General features: G+C 38.4%; 2 protein-coding genes across 8 annotated transcripts in view; one reads left to right on the plus strand and one right to left on the minus strand.

The window, feature by feature from the left end:
* On the minus strand, positions 1–12211 carry LOC117813315 (serine-rich and transmembrane domain-containing protein 1). Of its 4 annotated transcripts, none has more exons than XM_034684470.1 (2): positions 11912–12211; positions 1–797 (listed from the first exon to the last, which is right to left on the minus strand). In XM_034684470.1, exon 2 carries the CDS (start codon positions 794–796, stop codon positions 455–457), a length of 342 nt encoding a protein of 113 aa, XP_034540361.1. In that variant the 5' UTR covers position 797; positions 11912–12211; the 3' UTR covers positions 1–454. The 4 variants fall into 4 exon arrangements, with proteins under 4 accessions (XP_034540361.1, XP_034540359.1, XP_034540358.1 ...); XM_034684468.1 differs by having other exon boundaries at positions 1–801; XM_034684467.1 differs by lacking the exon at positions 11912–12211 and adding an exon at positions 4042–4093.
* ccna1 (cyclin A1) overlaps positions 3650–26839 on the plus strand; it is a 26659-nt gene continuing 3469 nt past the window's right edge. Inside the window, exon 1 of one of the 4 annotated variants that reach the window (XM_034684465.1) lies at positions 3650–3712. Coding sequence is in view for 3 of the 4 variants with exons in the window: in XM_034684466.1 (XP_034540357.1) it covers positions 3829–3867 (39 nt within the window). In the remaining variant the exon portion in view is untranslated. Of the gene's footprint in view, positions 3713–3767; positions 3868–25700; positions 25919–26839 lie in introns of those variants that run through there. The other 3 variants (XM_034684466.1, XM_034684463.1, XM_034684464.1) reach the window with 3 other exon arrangements.

Raw genomic sequence — 26839 nt, forward strand, 5'->3', positions numbered from 1 at the left:
AGTTGTGTTCTTTATTATCCTTGTAATACTGTTTATATAGTGTAGCCTACAGACATTATTAGACATGCTGTACAAAGCATCACTTTATTTGTTCTACAGTAAATATGTAAAGTATAGTACATGAAATTAATCTTACAAAAAGAGAGAGAATAGTTCATCATTTGAATTTTCCTGCAGGAGGAAACAGTTTTTGTTGTGTCTGTCTCAGATCTTCAAATATAACTTCAGTTCAGTCACTTTATCCTTTAAGGCATGTCCGTCACATTGTGTGCTACAGTATGTTCCCCATGTGTCTTTGCAGAGGCACCATCTGGGTTATAATATGCATGCAAGAAGGGTAAAGTCATGCTGTCCAAGTTCTGGACATGCCTGCCTGTCGTTTGCACGCATGCATACATAATGCACCTGTACAAACACATGTCTGTGTGTCTGTTCATGCTCCCTTCCATTTCACTCAGGTGGACAGTGAGGAGATCGTTGACCTCTGAGATGAGATGCTGCAGATCTCCATGTTTGTAAAGGAGCTCCCTCCCTCGCTGCTGCAGTCAGGCACCGAGGAGGAGGAAGAGATGATGTTCTTCAGCCTGTGGAGGGAGATGATGAGCAGCGTCAGCAGGAAAACCAGCAGGCCGAGGAAGAGCCACACGTAAACGTACACGTTGCCCTGACGTCCCGGTGATGAGGCAGCTGCAGATGGGGAAGAAGAAGTCGGGGAGAAACGGAGAAAGCTGCCGTTGTCCAGTGGAGGGATTCCAGTCTCATTATGGTCCACCAGCGGGACGTCCATCCCTGACATCCTGGCTTACGTTCACAGAGATGTGCATGAGAGAAAAACAGAAAATGAGAGATTTGATGTGAAACAAGAGAAAGACTCCAACACATACAGTATGTTATTAAACAACCTGAAGGATAAATTCTGTTCTGTCCGTAAGTGCTGTCAGGAGTTTAGCCTCTCTCTTTGGGACACTTCAGAGCAGCAGATGTTTGCTGACACCCACATGAGATTAAGAGGAAACAGAGGGGCCTTTTACAGCTCTGATTCAGGGCCAACGATTTACTTCAGAGCATTTCATGACCCACACAAGAGAACCTGATGCAAAGCAGACTTATAGTCAAGAAAATGCAAATATTGTCAATTTCTCCTCAAGGTGGGGTCATAATAAAATTGTGGAAACCAAGCTGACTTTATTGTACTCAGCTTGTATTGACAATGAAGGCCCAAGGTGACTCTGTATTCTGACATTAATATCAAAATAAATGTAAGAAATAAAACTTTCCTACAACAATTGATTTCAAGAGTTCAGGAAACAAGAAAATTAGTAAAAGACTTGAAACTTGGGATACTGAAAACAAGCAAATATCTTGTATTTATTGTGAATTATGAAATATATATCAAAAACTAACCTAGATAAAAGTGTACTGTTTTAACCCATTACATTTTATTTTACTTTATTTATTTTATGTATTCATTTTTATTGAATACATTTATTTTATTTATTCTTATTACTATGTTTTATTCATCTATTTATTTATTTTTATTCTATTTTAATTTTTTGATGTGAAGTTGTATTCCCTCTAAATCAGAAATTATTTATTTATCCCAGGGGGAAATTCAGTCATTAAAGTTGCTCTGATTTAGAATATGAAATAATATTAACAGAAGAAGTTACCTTGGGTGGGAGTGGTGGGGGATTTCTGTTCTGTTCACAGTACATGTCATCACTGTGAATTATTACTGTTACAATTCCTAAATAAACTTTGTTTAACTTTGTCCTAAATAAAAAATGTTTTCATTAAATGATTCAGAAAGTGTAAAAAAAATGTATATGAAATAAAGAGTGAGAATTTAATGTTTTAATCTCTGGTTTTCTGGCACATAAATAATCCCAGACTCTTCCTGATACAGGTCTGTGCAGGTCACATGATCATCAGATTGATCATTAAGACTGTTTAGTGTTTTATTATGAGTCAATCACTTGCTTTGAGTCAGGCAGCCTGCAGATTGAAGGACTAGATTGTAACAAGGATCAACAGCAGGGGGAGTGCTTGTCTCAGCGAATGCCTTTCAGCCTCGGTGCCCTCAGCTGTGTAAGCTCATAAATGAAGGCATCCTTATCTGATGAAATTAACCTCCTCATAATCAGCTTTCACAAAGACAGCTGAGAGCTAACCCTCCTCCACTGCTTATTATAACAGCTAATAATGTTCCACCGCAAATTACAGAGTGGAACAAAACTAGCTGAGACTTTAGATGTGATGTGGAAATGATCAGAGACAGAGAAGGAAGCATTGGGGTGTTAAGTATTTAGGTTAGGTCTCTCTTGTGTCTTGACTTGATCTATGACAGTGAAGACTTCAAAGTGAGGTAAAATACAACATAATCAGAATGAGCGCAAGAGGTCAGCACACAGGCTTCATCATAGTGGATGTATGCTCATTCCACTCATCACCAGCTCTCTCCTCATTCCCTCTCCTCTTCATGCTTATACATTCACATACTTGTGTCATTATAGCCCAGAGAATGGAAACTACTCATCATACAAGTGTGGCTCCTACAGAAAAGGATTAGGGACACTGGGGGAATAAAAGTGCAAATGTTTTTTTTTAATTCTGAGATTAAGGTCAGAATTCTGAGTCTAAAAAAGTTAGAATTCTGACTCTTTTAATCTTAGAATTCAGATTTAAACATGTATATATATATATATATATATATATATATATATATATATATATATATATATATATAAACTTTGGATTAAAGTCATACTTTTTTAATCTCAGAATTCTGATTTTAAAAAGAAAATTAAAAAAATACTGCACATTACATTTTTGAGATTAGAGTCAGAATTCTGACTTTTTCTCCCTGAAAGTCAGAATACAATCTCAGAACTCTTAGAAAAAAAGTGTGAATTCTGACTTTAATTTCTGAATTATGACTTAATCCCAAAAATGTAAGGTGCAATATACATTTTTTTATTCTGAGATTAAGGTCAGAATTCTGAGATTTAAGAAGTCAGAATTCTGACATTTTTAATCTCAGAATTCTGATTTAAATATATTTATAGTGCACCTTAAAGTTTTAGGATTAACGTTTTACTTTTTAACCTCAGGATTCTGATTTAATAAAAATAAAAATATATATTGCACCTTAAATTTTACGGTTTAAAGTCAGAATTCTGAGAAGAAAGTCAGAACTGTAACCTTTTTCTCTGAATGTCAGAAAAAAAACCCTCAGAATTCTAAGAAAAAAGTGAGAATTGTGACTTTAATTTCTGAATTCTGACTTTAAGGCGCAAATATATTTTTAATTCTGAGATTAAAATCAGAAAATAAAAAATATTGCACCTTACATATTTTCCCAATGACCCTGATCCTCTTCTGTAGGCCTCTTTGTAAAGAAGGAGAATTACTTTTAAGTTTTTGTATGAAAATGTAAAACAAAACAGTTTAAGGTGCAACATATTTTGTTATTCTGAGATTAAGGTCTTTAATCTCAGAATGACAAAAAATATTTGCACCTTAAATTTTTTTTTCCAGTGGCCCTAATCCTCTTCCGTATGCCTCTATGTAAAGAGGGAGAATTACTTTCAAGGTTTTATAAGAAATAAATTGAGCAGAGAGAGTTCAGAGGTCAGCAGCTCACAGTCAATCACGGCAGGTTATCGCACGCACAGTGCACGGTGGATATTACCATAAGTATCTGATTCCTCAGGTAAGATCACTTTGATAGTAATAGTGGTGTTACTGAGATAAAAACAGCTTTCTGGACGGAGATGTTGCTGGGTTTTCGGTGGAATTAAAACTGAGGATTTCACTTAAAAAACAAGGATGGGCTCCGTGTATGCGCTGGAAGTCTTCAAGTCGCAGGTGAGTGCAGGTGTTGACTTTTAGCGTCGTTTGTTGGAGCTACAGCCCTCTGGGCATGTTCTACATGTGAAGATGTGAGTGGTTTCCCCTGACATGTGAAGAGTATTCTGTATATTAACAACCTGTTGGATTGAGCAACATTGCAGGTGCAGTTAGTGTTGCTAATGAGTCTACCTTCCCCAGGTGTTCTTCATCACATACAGTGTTAATGATGGAGTTACACATATTAGACAGATACAATAAGAACTGTAGAGAATACATGGTTTTGACTGCATTGCAAAAAAAAGAAGTGTAATGGTAGATCTGGTATGCTTCTGGAATCCTAGTGCAGATTTCTGACCCTGGTGTGTTATTGTTGACTACTGTTGCAGTCACAGCCCTCTGCATGGTCAAGAGGGATTACAGAGCTGCTGCAAATTGAGTCAACACCAGTAGCAAATATGAAAACGTTGCTATTGTCAGAATGATGTTTTACACAGGGCACTGCTATGATTAAATGTGTGGCACTAGTTTGGGCCCAATGCTTCATTCTGATCCCTTAAGCTATAAATGTCAGCGTTGGCACAAAACTTTCCTTGATCCACTATTGACTCTTGGCACATTTGAAGTTCAAGCAAACCTCTCTGGGCTCAAATTCTTTTCTTTTCCACTTATTCATCCGCTTTTATTCGCTCCCCCTTCTCTCCATTTGTCTGCTCCCTTTAATTTACAGCCCACTGTACCTTCAGGGAGATACACAGCATAATGAAGGAGGGATGAGTTGGACTGCTCTCTCTCTTTATGACTGCATGCTCTCTTGCCCCCAACTCTGTTTTCTTTATCAAACACTCCCAGTGGTCTCCCTGGCTCAATGAAAAAGTGTCTTGCTGTGTCTGTTGACTTTATTGTCTCTTTCTCTACTGCAACTTTTCATAGCTGGAGTATTGATATTCACTGTGCGAGCACGGCCCCTGTTCTCTTTTTAAAGTTGTTTTTTATCTCTTGCTGTTCTCGACTACGGAAGCCCTAAAAGGACATGATTGAATAAATTTCATTTTCTCAGTTTTCTTGAGATAACAAGTCAATTTCACTTGTTTTCTCAAGATCTTAACTTATTTTTCTCATTATCTCAAGATAATAAGCTTAGTTTTCTCAAGATAACTAGAAAAATAAGAAGAGAAAACTGAGAAATAACATAAAGATCAAAAAAACTAATAACGAGCTTCGTTCTCTGGAAAAAACTGGATAAATGATCCAATTATCACAAGAAAAATAAGTTGAGATAACTAGAAAATTAACTTGTTATCTTGAGAAAACTGAGGAGATCAAATGTATTTATTCATGTCCTTTTAGCGCTTCCGTCCTCTCCTGATCAAAACTCTAATTCATTAAAAAAATTTAATTATGTGACTTTCTTTGCTTTATGTACAGAAGCCCTAAAAGGACATGATTAAATACATTTTATTTTCTCTGTTTTCTCGAGATAACAAGTTAATTTTACTTGTTTTCTCATGGTCTCAACTTATTTTTCTCATTATTTCAAGAAAGCAAGCTTTGTTTTATCAAGATAACGAGAAAAATAAGATGAGAGAATGAGAAAACAGAGAAAATTAAATGTATTTAATCATGTCCTTTTTAGGGCTTCCATAGTTAACATAAAAGGAGCCATTTCTACAGATGGTAACCAAGTAACTTCAGGTAATAGGAAAGTCCTGTTATCAGTATCTTTAATTATATCATTCAGTAAAGAATACAAACAGTGTTATGAGACATTTCTCTTAGAGGTTGAAGATCAAAAACAGTAAAAACAAGCTTCGTTCTCTGGATAAAAGGAGATAAATGATTCCATTATCACAGGAAATATAAGTCGAGATCTCGAGATAACAAGCTTTGTCTTCTTGGGATAACAACAAAATTAACACTCCTGTCCTTTTAGGGCTTCTGTACTCCTGGTTAAACCTCTCATTCTTTAATTTTTAAATATATGTGACTTTCTTGGCTGTATTGTACGGAAGCCTGAAAAGGACATGAATAAATACATTTAATTTTCTCTCTTTTGTTGTGATAACAAGTTTATTTTAATTGTTTTTTCAAGATTTCAACTAATTGTTTTTGTTATCTTAAGATAACAAGCTTTGATTTCTTGAGATAACTAGAAAAATAAGTTGAGATCTTGAGAAAACTGAGAAAAAAAATGGAGAACAAAAACACAAAAAACAAGCTTTGTTCACTGGATAAAACAAGATAAATGATCCCATTGTCATGAGAAAAAAAGAGTTGAGATCTTGAGATAACAACAACATTAACATGAGAAAACTGAGAAAATAAAATCTATTTTATCATGACTTTTAGGGCCTCCTTACTCCCCTGATCAAAACTCTAATTTATTATTTTTAAAAATTATATATGTCTTTCTTGACCTTATGTACAGAAGCCGTAAAAAGACATGATTAAATACATTTTATTTTCTCTTTTTTCTCGAGATAATGAGAAAAATAAGACGAGATCTCGAGAAAACTGAGAAAACACGAGCTCTGGATAAAACGAGATAAATGATCCCATTATCCCAAGAAAAAAATGTCTAGATCTTGTGAAAACTAAGATTTTCTCAAGATAATGACAAAATGTAGCCTTCTTGTTATCTTGAGAAAACTGAGAATCAAATGTATTTAATCATGTCCGGTTAGGGCTTCCATATTTATGTCTATAAACCAAATGAATGATGAAAAACCAAATCTACCTATATTTGCATAACTCCAAATTCCACCTGAGTCTTTCACCTTCTGCTGAAAATGTCAGTCATCATAAATATACTCGTGTTTGACACTGAACCCCTCGCCTTCTGGCTTACTCTGCTTCCCTTTGGCTCGTGTTTCCTCTTCTCCGCCACCTTTTCTTCATCCTACCTTCTGCTCCTCTCCTGTCATTCCCTCCCACTCTCTCCTGCTCTTTATAGGTTGCTATTGTTAATGATACGTTGTTTTCAAATCTGTGATGAAGCTTGCTCATTGTGAGCGAAGTGGCTGATAATTGGGCTTAATGATGCTTTTTGTATCCAGGCAACAAGGTACGTTCAGTTCTTTTTCAAGCTAATCTACTTTAAGAGGGCAGGCCACGCAGTCCCACTGAGGCTGAAGAGGTCAGACACACGCACACACACACACCCTCCCACACACACAATAAATACCAATACTAATTTTCCTTTGTGGTAGCTGCAGGCATAATGCAGAGAACACCAAGGGGCTAATTGAGAAAATGATACATCTTAATGGAGGAAAATTACATCAACGTTGAGTATACCTTGGCTCGTGACATTATTAAAGGTAATCTGGATCAAAGTTTGTGCTTCCTGCCTTTCCTTCCACATTCACACTCTCACTCTCTCTCCTTTGCTGTCATCTTATACTGTGATCTGTTTGACACCAGCAAACACCATGCTGCACTGCCCTCCCTTGTTGAGAATCTAAAGCCGGTTTTATCTTTGCTGCACCTTTAACCCAATCAGAATCAGCTTCAATAGCCACATATGGGTATGCATACAAGAAATTGAGGAGGGTCATAAGTGCAGCAAAGATAACTTGTGCACTCGCTCTCTTTTTTAACCTATCTTGAGCTTTATCCAAGCTGCAACCTCTGGTGCTGACAAATGAAGCCATTGCAGAGGTGCAAAAGACTGTAGTTCCTCCAGTGTCCACTTGAAGTCGGCTGCAAAAACCCAGGAAACCCTATTAGTGCTCATTATTACAGTAGAGTTGAATTTGTTTACAGCGTGGCACAAAAGCATTATTCATCTGTATCTCATGTATGTGGTTGTGACAACTGTATGGGGTAAAGACTTGATTTGATTTGATTATAATAAGGCAAAGAGTTGTGTATAATTAGGGGCATGGTTGATTTGATCAACAGGTGGTTGGGTTGTAACTGTTTGCCAGGCAGCAAGGCAATAGCCTCAACTCTACCTCTTCATTGGTTTCTTGAGAAGTCTGCAGTTAGTTGGATTTAGCATTTCCAATATGGCAACTAATGTGTCAAAATCTTGTTTGTGTTGTTGGGCTCATTGGCCTGCACTGTAAAGCTTCCTGTAATGGAAACGGTGTTCTGTAAAATGTGTTTTTTGTACTTTCTGGCCTATTTAACTCTACCAGTGAGGTCATCACCCAATGGATAGGTTGGTTTTTTTTTACACAATAATGAGGAGGTGTTTATGTAAGATATATCTTAAGTGTACTAACAGTGTGAGCCTGATGCCTGACTGTAGTAAAGGACAGATTTAGCCAATCTAGCCGTGGACGTCCTGTATTGTCTCAAAAGCTGTCCAAAAGTCGCTCCTCTCGGCCTCAGCTGAAACTGTGAAGACTTACTCTTCTTGCTGTGATTGTTGCTTTTAAATGATAAATAAGTCTTGCGCTTACACTTCATCCTTTGAAGAGAAGACCTTTTATAAACGGTCCCACTGTTGGACTGCTGGTCAAGAATCATTGAAGCTGGTGGTAGCTTCTCTTGAGATGTAAGGAGCTAAGAGCCTGACTGTTCTTCTTGAAACTACTATCATCTCTCTCTCTCTCTCTCTCTCTCCTCTCTCTCTCTCTCTCTCTCTCTCTCTCTCTCTCTCTCTCTCTCTCTCTCTCTCTCTCTCTCTCTCTCTCTCTCTTCATCTCCTCTATCCCTCTTTCCAACCCCAACTCTTAGGTCAAAAACCTTTGAAATGCAGAGAAAAAAAGGCCAAAAATATTTGCATGACATCATATGCTTAATGAAACCAGGCTTAAAACTTTTGTTTTTGATAAAGCTTATAGTTAGGGCTGGCTCAGGTTTGGACCAGGTCTTAGTTATGCAGCTATAGGCTTAGACTGCCAGGGGGACTGACACACTGGGATCCTATCTCACCCCTTGCCCCCCTATCAATTACTTAAACTGTTCCTGTTCCATTAGAGTTACTAACCATAGACCTTTCTGGAGTCCCTGAGCTCCCTTGTCCTGTAGGTTCCTCTGAGTCGCTGCTGTAAACTGCTGCTTCATCTCCCTCTATCCCTCTCTCCAACCCCAACTCCAACTCAGTCTCAGCAGATGTGTGTCTAACATGAGTCTGGTCCTGTTGGAGGTTTCTGCCTGTTTGGGGAAGGAAGTTTGTCCTTGCCACTGTAACTTGCTAAATGCTGCAAAGAGCTCTGCTCATGGTGGATTAAGATGAAATCAGACAGAGTCCTGTCTGTAAGATGGGACTGGATCCTATCCAGTCTTGATGTTGGGTCTTTGTTAATAATAGAACATGGAGTACGGTCTAGACCTCAGGACCAGCCACTATCTAATCCAGGAGCTCTCAAACTTGCATTACGCTGTCTTAAATTTCAACCCTTCTTTAACAGCCTAACGCAGAAGAAGTGTCGTTCTCTCTCTCAGACACGCAGGGCCATGTGAAGTTCAAGCATTTCAAGACTGTTGTGCCTCTCAGCCTCCGTATTCTCCTGTTTCCTCCTGAGTCTGTCAGCCTGGAGCTCATCAATTGCTTCTCGTAGAAGTGCTCCCTCTCCTTGCTGCCAGTTATGATCCAGCTTCTTCAGTGTCAGCTTCGCCCTCTTGGCTGTGTCAAGAGCTTTTAATAAATGCTGTCTCCCCTAGGCTATCACTACAGCTCTCTCTCCAAACCTTGAGCTGATTCCCCATCACGAGTTCCATCGCTTTAGTCCCTCTCTCTCTCTCCCCTTGCTTCACCTCTCTTTGTCCGATCTTGACTCGAGCATGTTTTTCCCAACCATCATGCTGTTTTTGCTGACATTGCGCCTTGACCCCCAAAGCTCCTCTCTTTGTTCTGATCAGATGTCTTCCTGAGCCGCACAAATCACTCCTCAAACAATCTGGCCCTCTGCTGCTGGAGCACGATCAGCCGAGCTCCTCCTGAGACTTTGTGCCGTGAAGCTTCCTCTGCTCTACTTTCTCAATCTGTTTCTCACCCTCGTCTCTTCTTCATCTAATTAAAAGCATTCTTTACATATAAATATCCTGTGCTGTGTTTGTTCTCAGTGTATTTCTGCAGCTTGTTGCCTGATAGATATTTGTTTTGCAGTGTGTGAGTACACGGATAGTGGATTTCAACCCTGGCTGTCGTGTTTGATTTGACTGATTAAATTTGCCTCTCTGGCATTTGCAGCTTTATGCTTTTAAAATGTGAGAAGGTTGGTTACTGAAGCTGTTAAATCTGGATGATTTACAAAATTACTCTATACGTGCATGTATCTGTTTATTGTGAAGAATAACCCTGGTGTTTCTTTTTGTTTTTCATGTCTTAAAAGAATGAATGTTGCATACGGCTCGTCTTTATTCACAGCACCTCATCTATTCAGGGCCAAACACACACAGCCTTGGAGTCTGAATCTCTCTCAGTCACAGGAAATAGCCGGAGTTTTAACAGTCCATGCATGCAGCAAATGCAAATATGTGCAAAAACCTTAACTTCTCAGAGACTCTGTCGTTTGCTCAGTTCTAGTATTAGCTCTTCACTTCATGAATAATGGACGAGATCCATGCGTGGCAAAATGTCATGGCATTTGGGCCATATTGTTTTACGTTTGCATGCGTGTGTGTGTGTGTGTGTGTGTGTGTGTGTGTGTGTGTGTGTGTGTGTGTGAGAGTGCACTTTCTCATACTGTATTCAGTCTAAATGCCTGCACAAAGACAATCAGAGCCAGCAGCAGCAGTAACACCAGGGATTTATTTAACATGCATGCGCATACGTGATATGTTAAAAGGATTTTCACACATTCTTTGTGCGCTTCCACGGGCACACACTTAACAGTTTCAGCGCAAACACCAGACTGCCAGGAGGTGAAAGCAATCCGAATTTCAAACATGTTAAATATCTCATGTTCTGTGCCGGATCTGCTGAAAAAAACAAGACCTGAGGCTCAACCGCATGAATTCTAAATCGGCTCTGCAGCCCCAAATACCACAGATAACCCAGAGGTCAGAGATACGCAGGGATGATGAAACTGAGAAGAAAGTGGTGTTTGAAAATGCGCCGGAACTTTTCAGACACTTCTCTCGCAGAATTCACAATCCTCTTTTAGTTTGATTCAGTTTTTGCTCTAAATCTGCGTCCCCTAGGAGACCATGGAACAATTACAATGCCAAGAAATGACATGCAAAACTCCAAATTAAGCAAAGGAGGTGGAATCTGAATGATTCTTGAAACAATCAGCTTATGTTTTTATTCATGGCCGTTTCATTTGAATGACAAAATGTCACAGTGCACCTGAGTGCACTCCAAGGGACAGCAGGGGTCGGTCGATCGCTCGCTGCTCTGCTGCTCTGCTGCTCTCTGATTCTGTCTGATATCCAGGTGATGAAAGTGAGGATTTCAAAAGTCAGTGGTGTTTGAAAGAGGAAAGTACAAGCGGCACGAAGGTAACATGAGTTAAAACCTGAGAAATAGTGATCATAGTGAACAGGAAGAATTGGAAGTACTGTTTGGTAAAAACAGATAATGAGCTCTTCTGCTTTGATGCCTGAGTGTTTAAGTGTTTTTATACCTTCTATTGCTCCTGAGCGTTCCTCTGAGTGAAATAGCCTGCATTTTTTTGTCTTTGTGCAGCTCATGTTTACGATATAATGAACAGTGAAAAAACAGACACCCTGCTCTTTCACCCTCTTATTGAAAACACACTATTAAGTCCTCCTTCGTCCTCCCTCCATCTGGCAGAACAATCGCTTCACTCATCACCCAACCGTTCCTTCCCTCTTTTTCTCAACTGCCACTGAAGAAGCCCGCTTTTTTTTTTTTTCTCAAGTTGGTGAGTGAAACCAATACATGCATTCTTCCCCTCCACCTTTTTCATATCCTCTAAGATCCTTCATTATCCAATTATCTTATTCTACTTCTCTTTTTCCATCTTACTTTAAATTCTTAAAATCAGAATGAAGTTGTTTGGAACTGAAATTTGAGGCGAGTAATGGCTCTTTGCATTTCACACTTACGCTGTCCCTGTTCTGTCTATCTTTAAAAAAAACCTATATAGAAATGTTTCTTATAAAACAGACAAAAAGTGAGGTAAAAAGAAGAGTTACAGACCTTTTATTCTGTGTGAGGCAGCTCCTCGTGTGCCCTCACATCGTGCAGAAATCCCTCCCGTTGTGCTCCGTCTTTCAGCCGAGCAAACCGGATCTGTTGCCCCTGAGATCGTCTGCTCACTCACTCCCCCTCTCTCTCTCTTCCTCTCCCTCTGTCGTTCAGTGACACACACACACACACGCACACACACACATATGCAGGCACTACAGCTTGAGTAGACACTCTAGGACATGAACCCTCAGAATGAGCTCACATTCAAAAGGCAAACACACAAGATCTGAGGGTTTGACTCAGGGAAGATACTGACGTTTTTTCTTCTCCTCAAAGAGTGATGAAAAGGAAAGAAAAGAGGGAGTAATGCTTACTCTAATCCCTCCCTCCTCTTTGTTGTGACTCCCTCAGTCTCTGCCCTCCCTCTTTTTTCTCTCTGCTGCTCATCACCTCTCAGTAACAACCCCATTAGTCGACAGATAAATCTATCCTCCTCATTATCATAGAGCAAATATTCTTCACAGTTACAGGTTGTTCGATACTTAAGTTACCATGAGCAGACAAGCGCCTCGATCAATACACATGAAGTTAGATAAACGATTTTATGATTGACCATTAATCAATATTTTTCATTAAATCCTCGCCCTCCCAGGAGCTGTGTACACCATCAACACTCTGTTTTCGTTCTCCTCTCTCCAGTGTTTGTGTGGCCCCCGTCCTCTGCTCTCAGCAGCGTGCGTCAGCAGACAGTATCCAGTGGTGAGCAATAAGTGACTGTCTTTATGAAGACAGACCCCAAACTAGCAGGAGGACGAGAAAGAGCAGCTGAGAAGAAAAGAAACAGACTTTAGCACCTCTAAATTTCTCAGTGGAGCTTTCCTGTCGTCGTCTTGACGCTTGTGTTTTCACCTCCCTCACTTTCTCTGATCTCAGCTCTATGTTACAGCTTAGCATTTCTGTTGTGTAAAATAAAGCTACATCACTGACAAGGATTTAAACTTCATAACAAGTAATGCTTTCCACACTGACTTTGTTCTTTTACTGGGGAATCAAAACCTGATTTTACACCTTTATAAAGAGACAGGACAGTGGATAGAGAAGGAGACCAGGCCAGATAGAGAGGGGAGTGAAATGTGGTAAAGGGCCAACAGTCAGAATTGAATAACTGCCGTCCACCTCAAGGACTTTAGCTTCTGTATATGGCACACAATTTAACTGTTGAGCCAAACCAGTGCTATAAAACCTGAAATATATGAACCCACAAACCAGAGATGATTCTCAATGATTCCTTGGTTCAGTCTATTGCTTTGAAACCTCATGTACAGCATTGTTGCTGCTGCCATCTTGTTTTTTTGGGGCCAGAAGTGACCATATTTTTCCAATGGGTTGATCACTCCTCAGCCACTGTCCTTATCGACTTGTCTTGGTGGTTGATCAGAGTGTGCAAGAAGAATATTTTAGATCTTTAAAGTTAAGTCTGTCACTTTTATGGCAAACCCATAATTGTGAAAGGTTTTTATAGGGATGTGGGCGTTTAGTTTACTGAACAATTAAAAATCATATCCCTCTCTAGTCTGTCAAACTAATCATTAATATTTTTGTTATTGTAGACCTGAAATGCTGGTTGTATGTTGTATCTAAGCTGTCGCGCAGCCACCTGCCAATAGCCGGGACAGTAAATACAATACTGCTGTACTGCTGTAATGTTCCACCAGTGGTGGATCCATGCTTTTTTGACTGGGGAGGCCAGACTTGGACCCTGACTTCTTCTTTTCTCTTTTTTAATTTATGTTTTTGGGCATTTTCCTTTATTTGATAGGAAAGTTTGAGAGGGATAGGAAATGTGGGGAGTAGAGAGTGGGGGATGACATGCAGCAAATGATAGAGGCCAGGAGTCGAACCTGCGACCACTTCGACCTCTGTATATGGGAAGCTTGCTTAGACCGCTAGGCTAACGGCGCACAGGCCCTGGCTTCTGTAGGTCTGGTTAGGTTTGGTAAAATTGGGGGCTTGCTGTAAAGATTGCCTTTTTTTGAATGGGTGTGTATATGGTTTCTGGTGTGTAGTGGACGCTCGATGAACTGCAGTTTTTAGCATGGGTTTCATATTTTAAGATCCAAGGTTGCTGTTTATGCATAACCATTAGATTCATGTGGACTGAAACCTGCAAATAGGACTGTTTAAACAACCAGGAAGTTGGTCACTTCAAAGCCCCCATCCCTAGATCTTTATATCAGACCAACCAGGTGGTGGCACCTGAGGAAGATTAGATGATCACCAAGGATGTTAAGTTCATCCTCTGGGGATAATGACTGACTGTAAGCTAATGTTTCTGGCATTTATTGTTGAATATAAATGAAGCCATCCTTTGCTGTAAGAAACACTGCTTTCATTACTTTTTTCGTCATATTTGTTTGACATTAGTCCAAGTTTATAAACGGTATATGTTTTAGTAATAAGATCAACCCTTGGGAAGATGCTCCTTTTTATGGAAAGGGATTGGAAATGACAGCGTTCACTTTGGCAAAACTTTGGAACTCATCTAAGATAATTGTTGGTCTGACCCTGGATCTCACATTTCAGCTTGTTAGCACCATAATTGTATTCATGAAGATGTAAATTGTGTGGCAGATGACACCTGTCCCTACTCTGTGAAGGGGGAAAGGCACCTCCTCCTCCTCCACAGATGCGTCTGCCTGTCGCCATCTGCCCGCTGACATCCACACCAGGGGGGGACAGCAGCAGCGGCGGAGAGCAGAGAGGGTGCTGATGAGAGTCAGTGACTTTATTTCACATCCAAATCCAGCTCTGACAAACATCACGTGCCGGGTATTGATGTGCACTTCATACATATTTTTGACAGCCATAAGAAGAGGTCTGGGATTCCTCTGCTGAGTAAATATGTGAATATTTTCTTAATCTGCATCCCTCAGAGGAAGGACATTTTACTGAATGCTTTTAATGAGATGCCCTCAGCAGATTCACAGGATTTGACCGTGTTGAAATCAAGGACAAGGACAGAGAGCCTTACGCATCATTCAATTACTCCACTCTGCTGATCACACTCCACAAGACTGCTTCTAAAACCCTGACAGGGAATTGACACACTCACACGATTCCTTATTTCTGTGAAGAGGGAATACGCTTGGCAGAGTAGTTTATACATTTTTAAGTAAATGTGCTTGTCTCTGTCCAAACTCCAGAATTCTTGTCTTTTTTGTTGTTCCCTGTGTGTGTGTTTATGTGTGTGTGTGTGACAGAGGACTGAAGGAAAGAGATAAGAGCTCTGGCCTCGGCGTGCTTTTGTCACTAATCCCGGAAGGCGTGGTCGCCAATTCCATGTCATTCCCTGATATCCCAGTCTGTTTCTGACTACATGCCATGCTTGCTGCCCTTGTGAGGACAGCAGTGTCTGTGTACTGCATATTAATGAAGGGGGAGACAAGCAAGAGTGAGGGGGGGTGCAACTGAGTGTAGGCTTTGTGTGTGTTTGGGGATTTGACAGACTCATTCTGCCAAACTCGCTAGGAAAACTTTGAGATAACAAACCGGATGGTGTGGAAGTGTAACATTCAAATGTTTGTTTTGAAGTATTCTGATGCAGTACTAGATATGTTTTACATCAGTCTGGTAATTTAAACCAATTTGTAGAACTCCTCACTCAGAGAGAGACTACAAAGGGTGCTGTTTTATATTCTCATTATCTCTGGAGGAAGAATTGCCTCCCTGTTTTTGTTCAAAACATTAAAATAAAACATATTTTATCCATGTCTCAGAGATTTTGTGTTCGTTTTGCTTTTCAAAGACTTCCAAGATCACACATGAGCCGATAAATATGCGCCGACCGAAGCCCAGCTTTTCGTCTCATGGCACTGTCATGCCAATCAAAACGAGCCACACAGATCTGAGGGCAGGGAGCAGAGGAAACATACAGAGGCACAGCAGTGACACACACACACACACACACACGCTCAGGACAGCAGCCTGACAGGCGTGCACATGTCCAGAATAACAATGAGACAGATGGAAAGACGATACTGGCGCAGTGTCAAAAACATCCTCCATGAGAGGACAAGAAACACCTGTGTACAAGAATCAAAGTCTAAAAAACCAAGACGCCCAGAAGTGGACTGAAACCTTTTGAAATCCCCTTTCAAATAAAACCTTAGCCACTAATAGTCTTGGCAATTTTATACCCCATGCCTCTGAAGGGTGCACTCTAAATTCATGAAAGAGGAGAAGAAAGGAAAATTTGTCCTCAAAGTCAGATTCATTTGAATATATGAATAATTTAGTATACCAAAAGATTTGGGGGTCCTAAATTGCATTAGAAAACCCCCTCTACTTTAGACATTCATAATTCATACATACTGTAGCATGGCTGAGGCATGCAGAGGCAGGGAGGTGTTTGGGGGGTATAAGTTGGCTGTATATCATGCATAGGATGGAAGAACAAAAGCACGACTCCCGAGACAATTTGTCTTTCTCAGTGTGTCTGTTAATACTTTCAACCCATCTCTCTTTAAACACCTTCCCCTGTGATTCATTTAACTGCTAATGAATAGAAAAAATGCAGCAGCAGAGCTCAAAAAGCAACAGAATTAATCTTTCATCAAAGCCTTGTTGCATCATTTTGGTCTTTGCCACTTCCTGGGATATTCTCTGAAGTGTTTTACCCCTAGCTGAAGACTGGTTAAGCTATTTGAGTCTGTGTGTGTGTGTGTTTGTATATGTGTGTGTGTGTGTGTGTGTGTGGTGGTATCCTGGTTAAAGCAGCGGTGGAATTATTCCAACATAAGACACAGAAAATAGATTGTCTGTCTTCGTCTTGACATAACAGTCCCCTTGTCTCTCACAGCTCATTTTCTTTTCATGCCCGCGGCTCATTACAGTGATCGGCCTTTTAGCAGAGATTACTATCAAATGAACCCTTCTTATTCTTCAACAAAAGGTCCGCCGCTTCTCGTGAGGATTGTTAAATAAAGCATTATCATGGTGCTCAGACTGTGAGAACAGTTTGACCTTCAGACAGCAGACAGTGAGGAATATCTGGTAAGTGATGTAGTTGAAGATTTGAGGGCTGCACAGAGCCTAAATATTATAAAAAACACTCAAGACCTACCTTTTCAGTCTCGCTTTTAACTGAGATTTATTCTTAAAACGGTTTTATTTCAGCTTATTTATTTTTTTATTTTTTTATTTTTATTTTATTAATTTATTTTTATTTTATTTCTTTCTTTCTTTATTAATTAATTTATTATCTTGTTTACATTTTAGTCACTTTATTTTATTAATTTATTTTTATTTTATTTTATTTTATTTTTTTTAAATTTTTTTTAAATTTATTTATTTATTATCTTGTCCACATTTTAGTCACTTTGTATTTTATTTATGTATTTTCTCATTTTAAGTATAGCATCTTATTTTCTTTTAATGGTTTAATATTTTAGTGTTTTATTATCTTAGAAATTTATTTTATTTTTGGGAGTTTCATTTTCTGTGTTGAGTTAACATCTTATATTTCCTCCAGTGTTTCCTCATCAAGATATTATGAGAGCGTTTCCTCCGTTCGTTCAGCAACTTCTTATTTATTTTTCATTTATTCATTTATTTTATTTTTGTTGATATTATTATTATTGTTGCATATATTGTGTTCTTAAATTTAGGATTATGGGGTGGGTTAATATATATATATATATATCTTTTTTTTTTATTGTATTCTATTTTAAGTTGTTTTTATGATCAGCACTTTTTGTTACAGTGTCATTGTATGAAAAGCGCTTTATAAGTAAAGTCTGATTGATTGATTGATTGATTAATTGATAGTTTCTTGGTGCTGGGTTGGTAGGGTTTGGAAACTTTCTCAGTCCCCATGTTTGGCAGAGATGATCCGGCCTCTTTAGACTTTTCTTGTCTCTTCATTCTCTGAAAATCCGGGTCTCTATGTACTGATTGCCAACCTTCCCTCACAGCCAATAAATGCTGCTTGTGTTGTCTCGCCTACACACATGTACAGAATAACAGATGGATGGAGAGCAGCCATGTACATGTACAATACTCTCCTCATGGGAACAGATGAAAGTTTAATCAGCCTCAGCTGCCAAGAGAAATCTGTTTCTCAATCTGACTGGTCGTCACTCCGCTTACTTGAAATAGTCACCATCATCATCACCGTCGTCTTTTATGATGGTCACTGTGTCATATATGGAGATCACACAGCCATACATTTGAGCCGTGACTAGACTAACAGACTGCAATGAACCAATCATGACCGACGTGGTGATGTTGGAAGGAAGAGGAGCTTAGCTAGACGACAGCAGTTACTCACTGTGTTGTTACTTCTCACCAACATTTCTCTTTTTTCAGTCTGTCGTGATATTCCCTCGGTGACGCATCTTAAAGGAAGGGATGTTGTTGACAAAGCTCGACTAACTTTTCTTCCGTCTTATTGTTCCATCTCAGGGCACCAACTTTATTCTTCTTTAACTTCCTTGTTTCGTTTGTTTACGCTCTTGATTTTTGCGTGTGCAGGGTGTCCTGTGCTCTCATTGGTCGATGGAACAAATCAGAGGCGGCAGACAGCAAAGTCAAACATGCTTGACTTTCTGTTGAGAGATTGTAAGGGGCGTTCCAGATGTGGCCCTGATTGTTGTGTGCTATGACTGACTACACGGGGTAATAATGTTGATTTTTGGACCCAACGTCTACTGGATGGGGCTGTAATCATGCTCATCACGTGTAGACTGAACGCCATGTCAACCATCAAGTTCAACTTGACAGGATGTGATACTATACCTCATCACTGGGTTGGTGGTTACCTTTAAGCTTCTAAAAGGGTTCCTGTTTTAAAATGAAACAGCTTTTGATTTTTCCTTTTTTAGGGGGCGGGGCTTCTTTTCTACCTTTTATTTGGGGAGGATAGGATAGAACAGTTGATAGAGCAGAAAACTGGGAAAAAGGCTGCGGGTTGTAATCAAACCTGGGCTGTCCGCTTGAGGACTAAACCATCTTTACATGGGGCGCATGACTTTACCACTTGACCAAACCAGCACCCCCATTTTAAAGTTAGATTCAGGGTATTTTTACCTTCATTAAATAGCACAGCTGTAGAAAGGCAGTGTTGGGAGTAGAGAGTTGTGTTGTGTTTTTCTTTTTGTTGTGGACCATAATTAATAATAAGCATGTTATTGTTGTCCTTGTTTTTAAATTGTGCCTCAGATTTGTATTTATGGATTTTGTGTGGATTATACACATTTGCATGAGTTAATTTTTTAGATTGTTTTCTTTAACAAGACTGAATAAAAAGCTTATAAAACAAAGTCCACCTTACCTGAAAAGTTTTCATTCTTGTAACTGTGTGGCTTTAGCTGTTAACTAAAGAACAAACATACAGCTCATGTGTGGAACTGTTTTCTGTGTTGATTTTGGTGCCCCCTTGTGGTCATATAAAGTAGCCTCATCTAACTCTACCCCATGGCAGTTTTCTATAAGGCATTAGTAATAACCCTATAGAAATCATCAGGCTTCAAACGGATGGCTTCTTTTGCTTTTGTGTGTCATATGGAGGCTTAAGTTTTAATTTCAGTTTATTTCAATCCCTACTAAAACCTCAGAGGAGGAGCTTTAAACCAAAGATATACCCCTCCTCATTTTTAAAGGGCTTGAATATGAAATTATGTAATTGCAAACCTTTAACCTTCAAACAGCACCAACTTGAGTTATTTGTCTTAATCTTAAAGATTGCCAAATATGTCCAGAGGTGTCATGCAAAAAATTGGAAGTCAATTTTATGAAGCACCACCCTCTAGATTGCTGTGATTTCCAGTGTGACACCCAACCCTGGTCTCCCCGAGTCATGTCATTTAGACAGAGAAAAATGGAAAGGAAAACATAAGATACATGAGAACAGAGTGATGTATCTTAGGACTTTGCAGTTTGTCTCTTGACATCTAAAATGTGTCATTAAAGAACAGGAAACACAAAGCAACTCTGGGAAAAAAAGACTGATTTTAAATCCAGATTTGGTTTAAATCAGCTTCAATCCCACAAAAGCTGAGAGAGAGAGCCTGTTCAGGATACCCATCCTCCTGGTAAGTAGCCTGGTTCACCTTATCTGCTTCTTTGAATTGCATTTCAGTGCTCAGGTGAGAGTGCTAATCTCAGCTGTGCCCTCTTCCTGCAGGGTAACATTACTGGATGAGCTCGGTGCCGTCTCAGTGTGAGATATGTCATGTCCATCCTCAGCTGGGAAGACTCTCCCGAACGGCCCAGTGTTTTGGAGGTGATGCTTAAACCACAAGCCCATCTGGCCCCGGCTGGTCACCAGCAATTCATCACGCTAATGAAATGGCAACAGCCCAGTGCTGTCTGTCACAAGCAATCTGCATCTGCTTACAGAATGAACGGAAACTGAGGAAGAGGGATAACGAAACACTGAGGAAGACAAAGAGACGCAGTGTCCCCTGAGCTTCTGTGTGTAAGTATGTATTTGTGTGTGTTTGCTCAGCTGTTGTGCACAAATATGGATTTTCTTTTTTAAGAGGACAGTCACAGCAGGACACCTTCTCTCCAGTTTCTACTGGATCAAATATCAGAGGAGCTGTGTGTGGTTCTGAGAAGTTAAACTGCTTCATATCTGTCAGTGAGACTATTACTGTGCCTGGTCTCTTTCATCATTATTTATTTAACTTGTGATTTTATGTATTTCAGATCCAAACACTGATGCTTTACTCAAGCAATGAAAGTGAGTACGATACAAAAACAACAACTCTCAACTCCTGACAAGATGAGCTGCTGTGTAAACAACCTAAAGATCCTTGACTTTAAGAACTCCTGTCTATTTAATGGTAAGAGTAAACCTGGAGGAATCAAAGTATGCTGTTAAGTCATCCTGTGTCATGTTATTAATTAATCCTTTACATGATATACACTACCGATCAAAAGTTTTAGAACACCCCAATTTTTCAAGTTTTTATTGAAAATTATGCAGTTCAATGTCTTATTGTGCTCTGAAATATAAACATCGAACAAGTAAACAATTTCAAAAATAAATCATGGAATCAATTCATAAACCAAAATGTAGTCTAAACTTTTGAATCATCGAAGTAGCCACCTTTGGCACCTTTTCTTGCCATTTGTTAAGCAACACTTAACTTTCTGGAGTACAAGTCTGTTCAAATATTACTCTCGAGGGTGTGGTACCACAGTGTGTTCCAACACTACTTTTATGCAGACAGAGGGAGTTGGAAGTAATCAAGTTTGGGACACCTGTAAGAATTGGTAGCACCAACTTTCAAAGCTTGACTAACCTCAATTTCTGCAGAACAGCAACCCATTTCTTGTTCCCTGAAAAAGGTCTTTTCGTCTAATTCTGAAATGTACATTCTTTTTTCAGTTTTGGGTAATCTTACCCCTTTTTATTTGTATTTTATTTTTTACCTCTGGCAGTTCACCACTTACCTTTTGTGCCATTTGAAGCTATTTGATGGACGTGAACTGCTTTGATTTCAATAAAAAAGTGGAAGAATTGGGGTGTTCTAAAACTTTTCACTGGTAGTGTAGTGCTTTCAAAAATGTCAAGAATGTTTCTGGCTTCAGCATAAGAGATATGATTGTCTTAGCTTTCAAAGTTAATTTGTTAAGAAATTAAGATATTTGACTTAAAGGCGCAGTGTGTAGAAATAGGAATATTAGCGACATCTAGTGGTCTGACTCCAGAATTAATCCCTCTTCGCGTCACCTAAGCGACGGTGGTCGCAGAGGACCAGAAGCATTCCCAAAAATGGCACTTAGTTATCTGACATTGTCTTACTGCCAGACAAAAGACTGTTAGGACATCCTCAGGTCTCAAAAGGAGGTATCAAACCTCAGATGTTAAAGCATCATGTCTCTGGAAAACCTCCATCATGTGTCAGACTTAAGATGAAGCCGCCTCAGTCCAAACGGCTTCAGAAATAAATGATAGGAAATCGACATACTTATTCTACATTTATAAAAAGGGAATTTTATATAGGTGATTATACACAAATTGTAGCATATTATAAATATCACTTCCCATTTCCACCTAATCTGTTCTGCTAAATGCTGCTAACTTCTACACAATGCACCTTTAACCAGCAGGTTATGGTTTTTAGTCTTTGTACTTTCATATGCTTTAATTAACTTTAAGGTTTTACTTTATTATAGAATCATACTCTTAAAAAAATCTGTTTTTAAACTTTGGTTGGATTAACATTACTTTTACAACTTCTACTCAATTTGATTTCATTCAAGGGTTTAATTAACACAACGTGTGGTTGATTTTTTTCTCCTTGATAAATCAAACATGATAACAAAGATCCAATAGTTCAGTTTTTTTCAGTCAGCCAACACTCCACATGGCTTAACCTGCATTAGCACTTGTTAAATATACCCTTTCAGAAGAATCATGCCTCGTATGGTTGGAGACTGCTCTGTAATTTTGATCCTTTGTTTTAGAGTTAATTGGTTTTCCTAAGAAAAGCAGCTTTGACCATCCAACCAACTTGAACAAAAGAAAATCAGAGGGAAAGGTTTATGTCTGATCAGATGTGAAAACAACTGACTTGATTAATAAAAGACAAAAAGTATTAAAAGTGAACCCAGTAAAGGAGTGATGGGAGTGTTGGTTGGCTGGCGGATGAAGAGGAAGCAGCCTCGTGACCAAAAGGTTGCAAATTGGAATCTTTAATCCTCTGGTGCTCCACTGGAGCAGCTCAGCAGCAGCTGCAGCCGGAGGAAGAGGAGACTTTAGGCAAAGCTCAGGGGTCCTCCAAGTTTCCTTACCTGCAGCTCTGGCTTAATGTCTGTAGACTAAGATTTTATTATGTGTAAAATTAATATGGTAAAAAAAGAATGCAGGAAACTCTGAATCTAAACATAATCTCGTTTGGCAGCCAAAAAAATAAAAAACAAACTACTACTCGGCTCAATAGCAGTGTTGTTTTTAAACAGCTGGATGTATCAGTACATCATCTTAATTCTGCAGGAGTTAGAGTTGAGTTCACAAACTTTAGTGTAATTTATGCAGACACAGTCACTCATACATGTATCCAAACTTTTGGACTTTCATTTGTACATTTTATTAAACAAATGTCAAGGAACACCCCTCCCTCCTCAGTTGTTTAAATGTGTTAGAGCAGAGAAACAAACTAAAATGTGCACACTCATACTAAGTAAATAAATATATAAAGAATGTAAAGAGAAGTACAACTTTTAGGATGATTACTTAAAAAAGTTGTTGCAAACCTTACAGTTAATTTGATTAATGGGTATCTGGGTAGAAGCTGTTTGTTGTGCAACCACTTGCACTGGATATTTCCTCGTGGTGGGAATAGGGAATGAGAATTATATTTGCCATGTATACGATTGTTATAAGGGTATGTGAGTAATCGCAATGCACTGATCTCAGTGCTTTCCCTGTACAATACTATTATTTTTATCACTTTTTCTTTTTGTCTTTTGTCAGTGGCCTTATTACTTCTTTTTATGTGACAATATATCTTGTTTTTGTGTTTATTTTTTTCTATTTTTTTTCTTCTGATTTTAGTGTTCTTCTGTGTGTTATCTGTTTTGAAAACCAATGATAAGTTAATTCTAAAAAAAATAGTTGCAAAGGCTAGAATAATAACAACAGAGGTATTAAAACAAGCATCAAAGCAATGCACCATAAAATCAATACAACAGAAGTATAAAATATTGAGTTTTCAAAAGTGAGACTTATACCTCCTCTCTTACCTTCTCAGTGGGTTGCAGCCTCATGACTCTCCTCTTTATTTATAATTTATATTCCTATAAAATAACATGATTTGTGTTGTAATTGACAGGAAAACATGTAAAGTCTGAGTTATGTACTGCAGTTGAAACACATCAGCGTATTATTAGTGAAGAGAGAGCCTGCCATCTGCTGGACGATGCAGTAGTTTCAGGCACTCGGCAGTGGGATTGAAAAAAGAAGCTCTCATAACTAACTTTTCTTTTTGTGGGTTGTTTGATATGAATTCTTATTTTGTTCCAGTTTTTTTTTTTTTTTTGTGGTTCTGGACATTTGAGACATTTGAAAACATAATGTTTGAACAAATTGCTGTAATATTTCTTTTCTGGTTGTGAACAGAACATAATCCAGAGACAAACAAGACACAGTAGCTTCATTCAACTGAAGTGAAAGACATACAATACAGAAACCTTCATACTCAGCCCTCCTCTACACCTCCTTTGGACCTCAGCCAAGTGTGACACTCACATTCTTGCTCAATGATTCAGCATGAGTCCATACATCATTAGATGACATGGTGACAAAAGCAATCATCACATCGACATATGTTAGCAGCAATATGTTATGACAACAAACCACCACTCCCATAAGTCTATACAGGTTTCTAAGCTGTGGTTAAAAAATCCAAAACATAACTAATGTTCTCTGTAGGAAAAATGAAAAAAATCAAGGGTGATCAGTAACACTGTTTGGGTTAAAACTAAGATTTTACAGTCAAATAGACATCCCAAAAAAATAGAAATTAGGAAAAGTCAAAATACTTAAGAGAGACTAGGTTATTTTCTCCAAAAGAAATACATGTTAAATGAAATTATAAGTGTGTGTATGTCATGCTGTAGATAGATCGTATAAATCCGTGAAGATTTAATTCAAGAAGTTGTAAAAATAGAAGCATTCAATAAAAAAAAACCACATTAGGTAACCAATACAAAAATCTGTGTATTAAATAGTTAAATTGAGGCTGTTGTCTGATCAGAGACCATACACATATATTTTGGGACTGTCCAAAACTAAAAACATATTGGAAAGGTTTACAACTTGAAATTAGAAACTGTCTGGGTTTAGGACTGCCCTTTGAACCCTCCTGCTTCATATTGGGAATATTACCTGGGATGAGGAGTACAGTGGCCATGCAGCACTGCTGAGGGTCATCACAGTCTCTTGATTAAAGCCACACAGTTTTATTTGTATTTATTTGATTTAACCTTTATTTAACCAGGTAAGTCATTAAGAACAAATTTGTATTTACAGTGACGACCTGACAAAATGCACATCCTTTTGAGGGGTAAAGGGTCATAGATAACAGTTATGACAGAAACAAACACAAGGTTAAAAAACTTCAAAGACAAGTTAAACACGACAGGACAGAACAGAAGAAGCAAATAATGAACAGCAGAACAGCAGGAGTCCAGGATTAAAAGCAGGGGCAGGTGTGTAAGAAAGGACATTTTCTAAATGGAGTGTATCACCACGAGATTACAGTTAAAACCTGATCTATTCCACATAAGGTGGGCGTCTCTTTTTGGTTGACTTTCTGACGGATTGATTTGTGATATACACTGTTATTATTTTATTGTATTACCTTAATTTTATTTAAAGTTTACAGAATGTATTTTTATTATCATTCCAATTACTATTTATAAAACTATTTCGATGTATTAATTAAATTTTTTAAAAATGTATTATTAATTTTAATCATATTATTTTGTATGTTTGTGTTTACTTTAAAAGAAAATTATATTTATTTATTTATTTATTTATTTATTTATTTATTTATTTATGTATTTATTTATTTATTTATTTATTTATTTATTTATTTATTTTTACTTTCGGACTATGAACAAGAAGTCTTTTTTTTCGCCTCTGAGTTTAATGGCTGCATTTTTGTTTTGTGAGTTTAATAAAAACTTTAAATATAGACTAAAATAAATGTAAATTGCCTCTATGATAAGTTCCTTAAAGTTTGTAGCGCACAGCGTCATCGACGAGATTTGGCGTCCTTGCCATAGGTCCTTGCTCGTGATCTGACGTTCGGAGGAAACAGCTGATTAGTTGACGAGGCAACTTGAAAACAACAGTGTTATCCAGATAGCAGCTTTCAGTCACGTTTATGCATGAAGAGGTCTCTTTTTTATTTTTACATCAAAAGCATTAAGTTTGTGATTACTGCTGTGAGGGGCGCGTAACAGAACGGTAAACTTTGAACTCCGTCGGATCAGGTGATGGTGAGTCTGCAGCCAGGGACGGATGATGGTCTGTTTTAGATTCAAAGACTTCAGGAAACTAGTGTTATACTGTAATCTGTGGTGCTCTCAGTGTGCAGCCTTGCTTTGTTTTGGTAGCTTGTGTTTCTTAGCTTGTTTGCCTGAGGTTGATAGATGGTGCACAATTCTTGTAACCATGGCAATGCTGTCTCAGACATCAGAGTTTAGATTTCACACCTCATTGAATTAATCTGGTTTTCACAGTTAAAACTGCTCATTCAGATTATCAAAGATTGTTTTATTCATTTAAAAAAAAAAGGAGTTAAATTGAATTGTTTTTTGAAGTCTGTTTCTTTCAGTGATAATTCACAGCTGATATTATTTTTCTTAATTTTTTTCTTTATTTATTTAACCAGGTAAGAGACTCATTGAGATTTAAAACCTCTTTTTCAAGAGTGACCTGGCCAAGACGGCAGCACAAAATATGTTACAGCACACAACAAGCACACAAAACAACACAAATAGAATACGGTCACCGTTTCACACAGTTACATGATTACACAGTGCAATCACAAAATCCAGTTGAGCTTGTTTCTCTGTCTTTTATGAGTGACTTGAATTCCCCCAGAGTTGCAAGATGTGTCAGTTTCAAGTCCTTCTGCACATCATTCCAGGTAAACGGGGCTGAAAATGTTAAAGCCTTTTTGCCCAGTTCAGTTCTGACTCTCTGGACCTGCAACTGTATGATGTCCTGAGAGCGCAGGCCATATCGGCTGAGGTTTCTACACATGTGTACACACAAATAGGGAGAAGTCCAAGAATAGATTTATAAATAAAGATCAGCCAGTGAGAGAGTCTACGACCGGACAAAGACGGACAGTGTGTGACAGTGAAATATCTGATATTCAACCACATTAGATTAAGTATATGTTGCTAGTCTGT

Source organism: Notolabrus celidotus, chromosome 5, assembly GCF_009762535.1.
Source record: "Notolabrus celidotus isolate fNotCel1 chromosome 5, fNotCel1.pri, whole genome shotgun sequence".
NCBI classification, from domain to species: domain Eukaryota; kingdom Metazoa; phylum Chordata; class Actinopteri; order Labriformes; family Labridae; genus Notolabrus; species Notolabrus celidotus.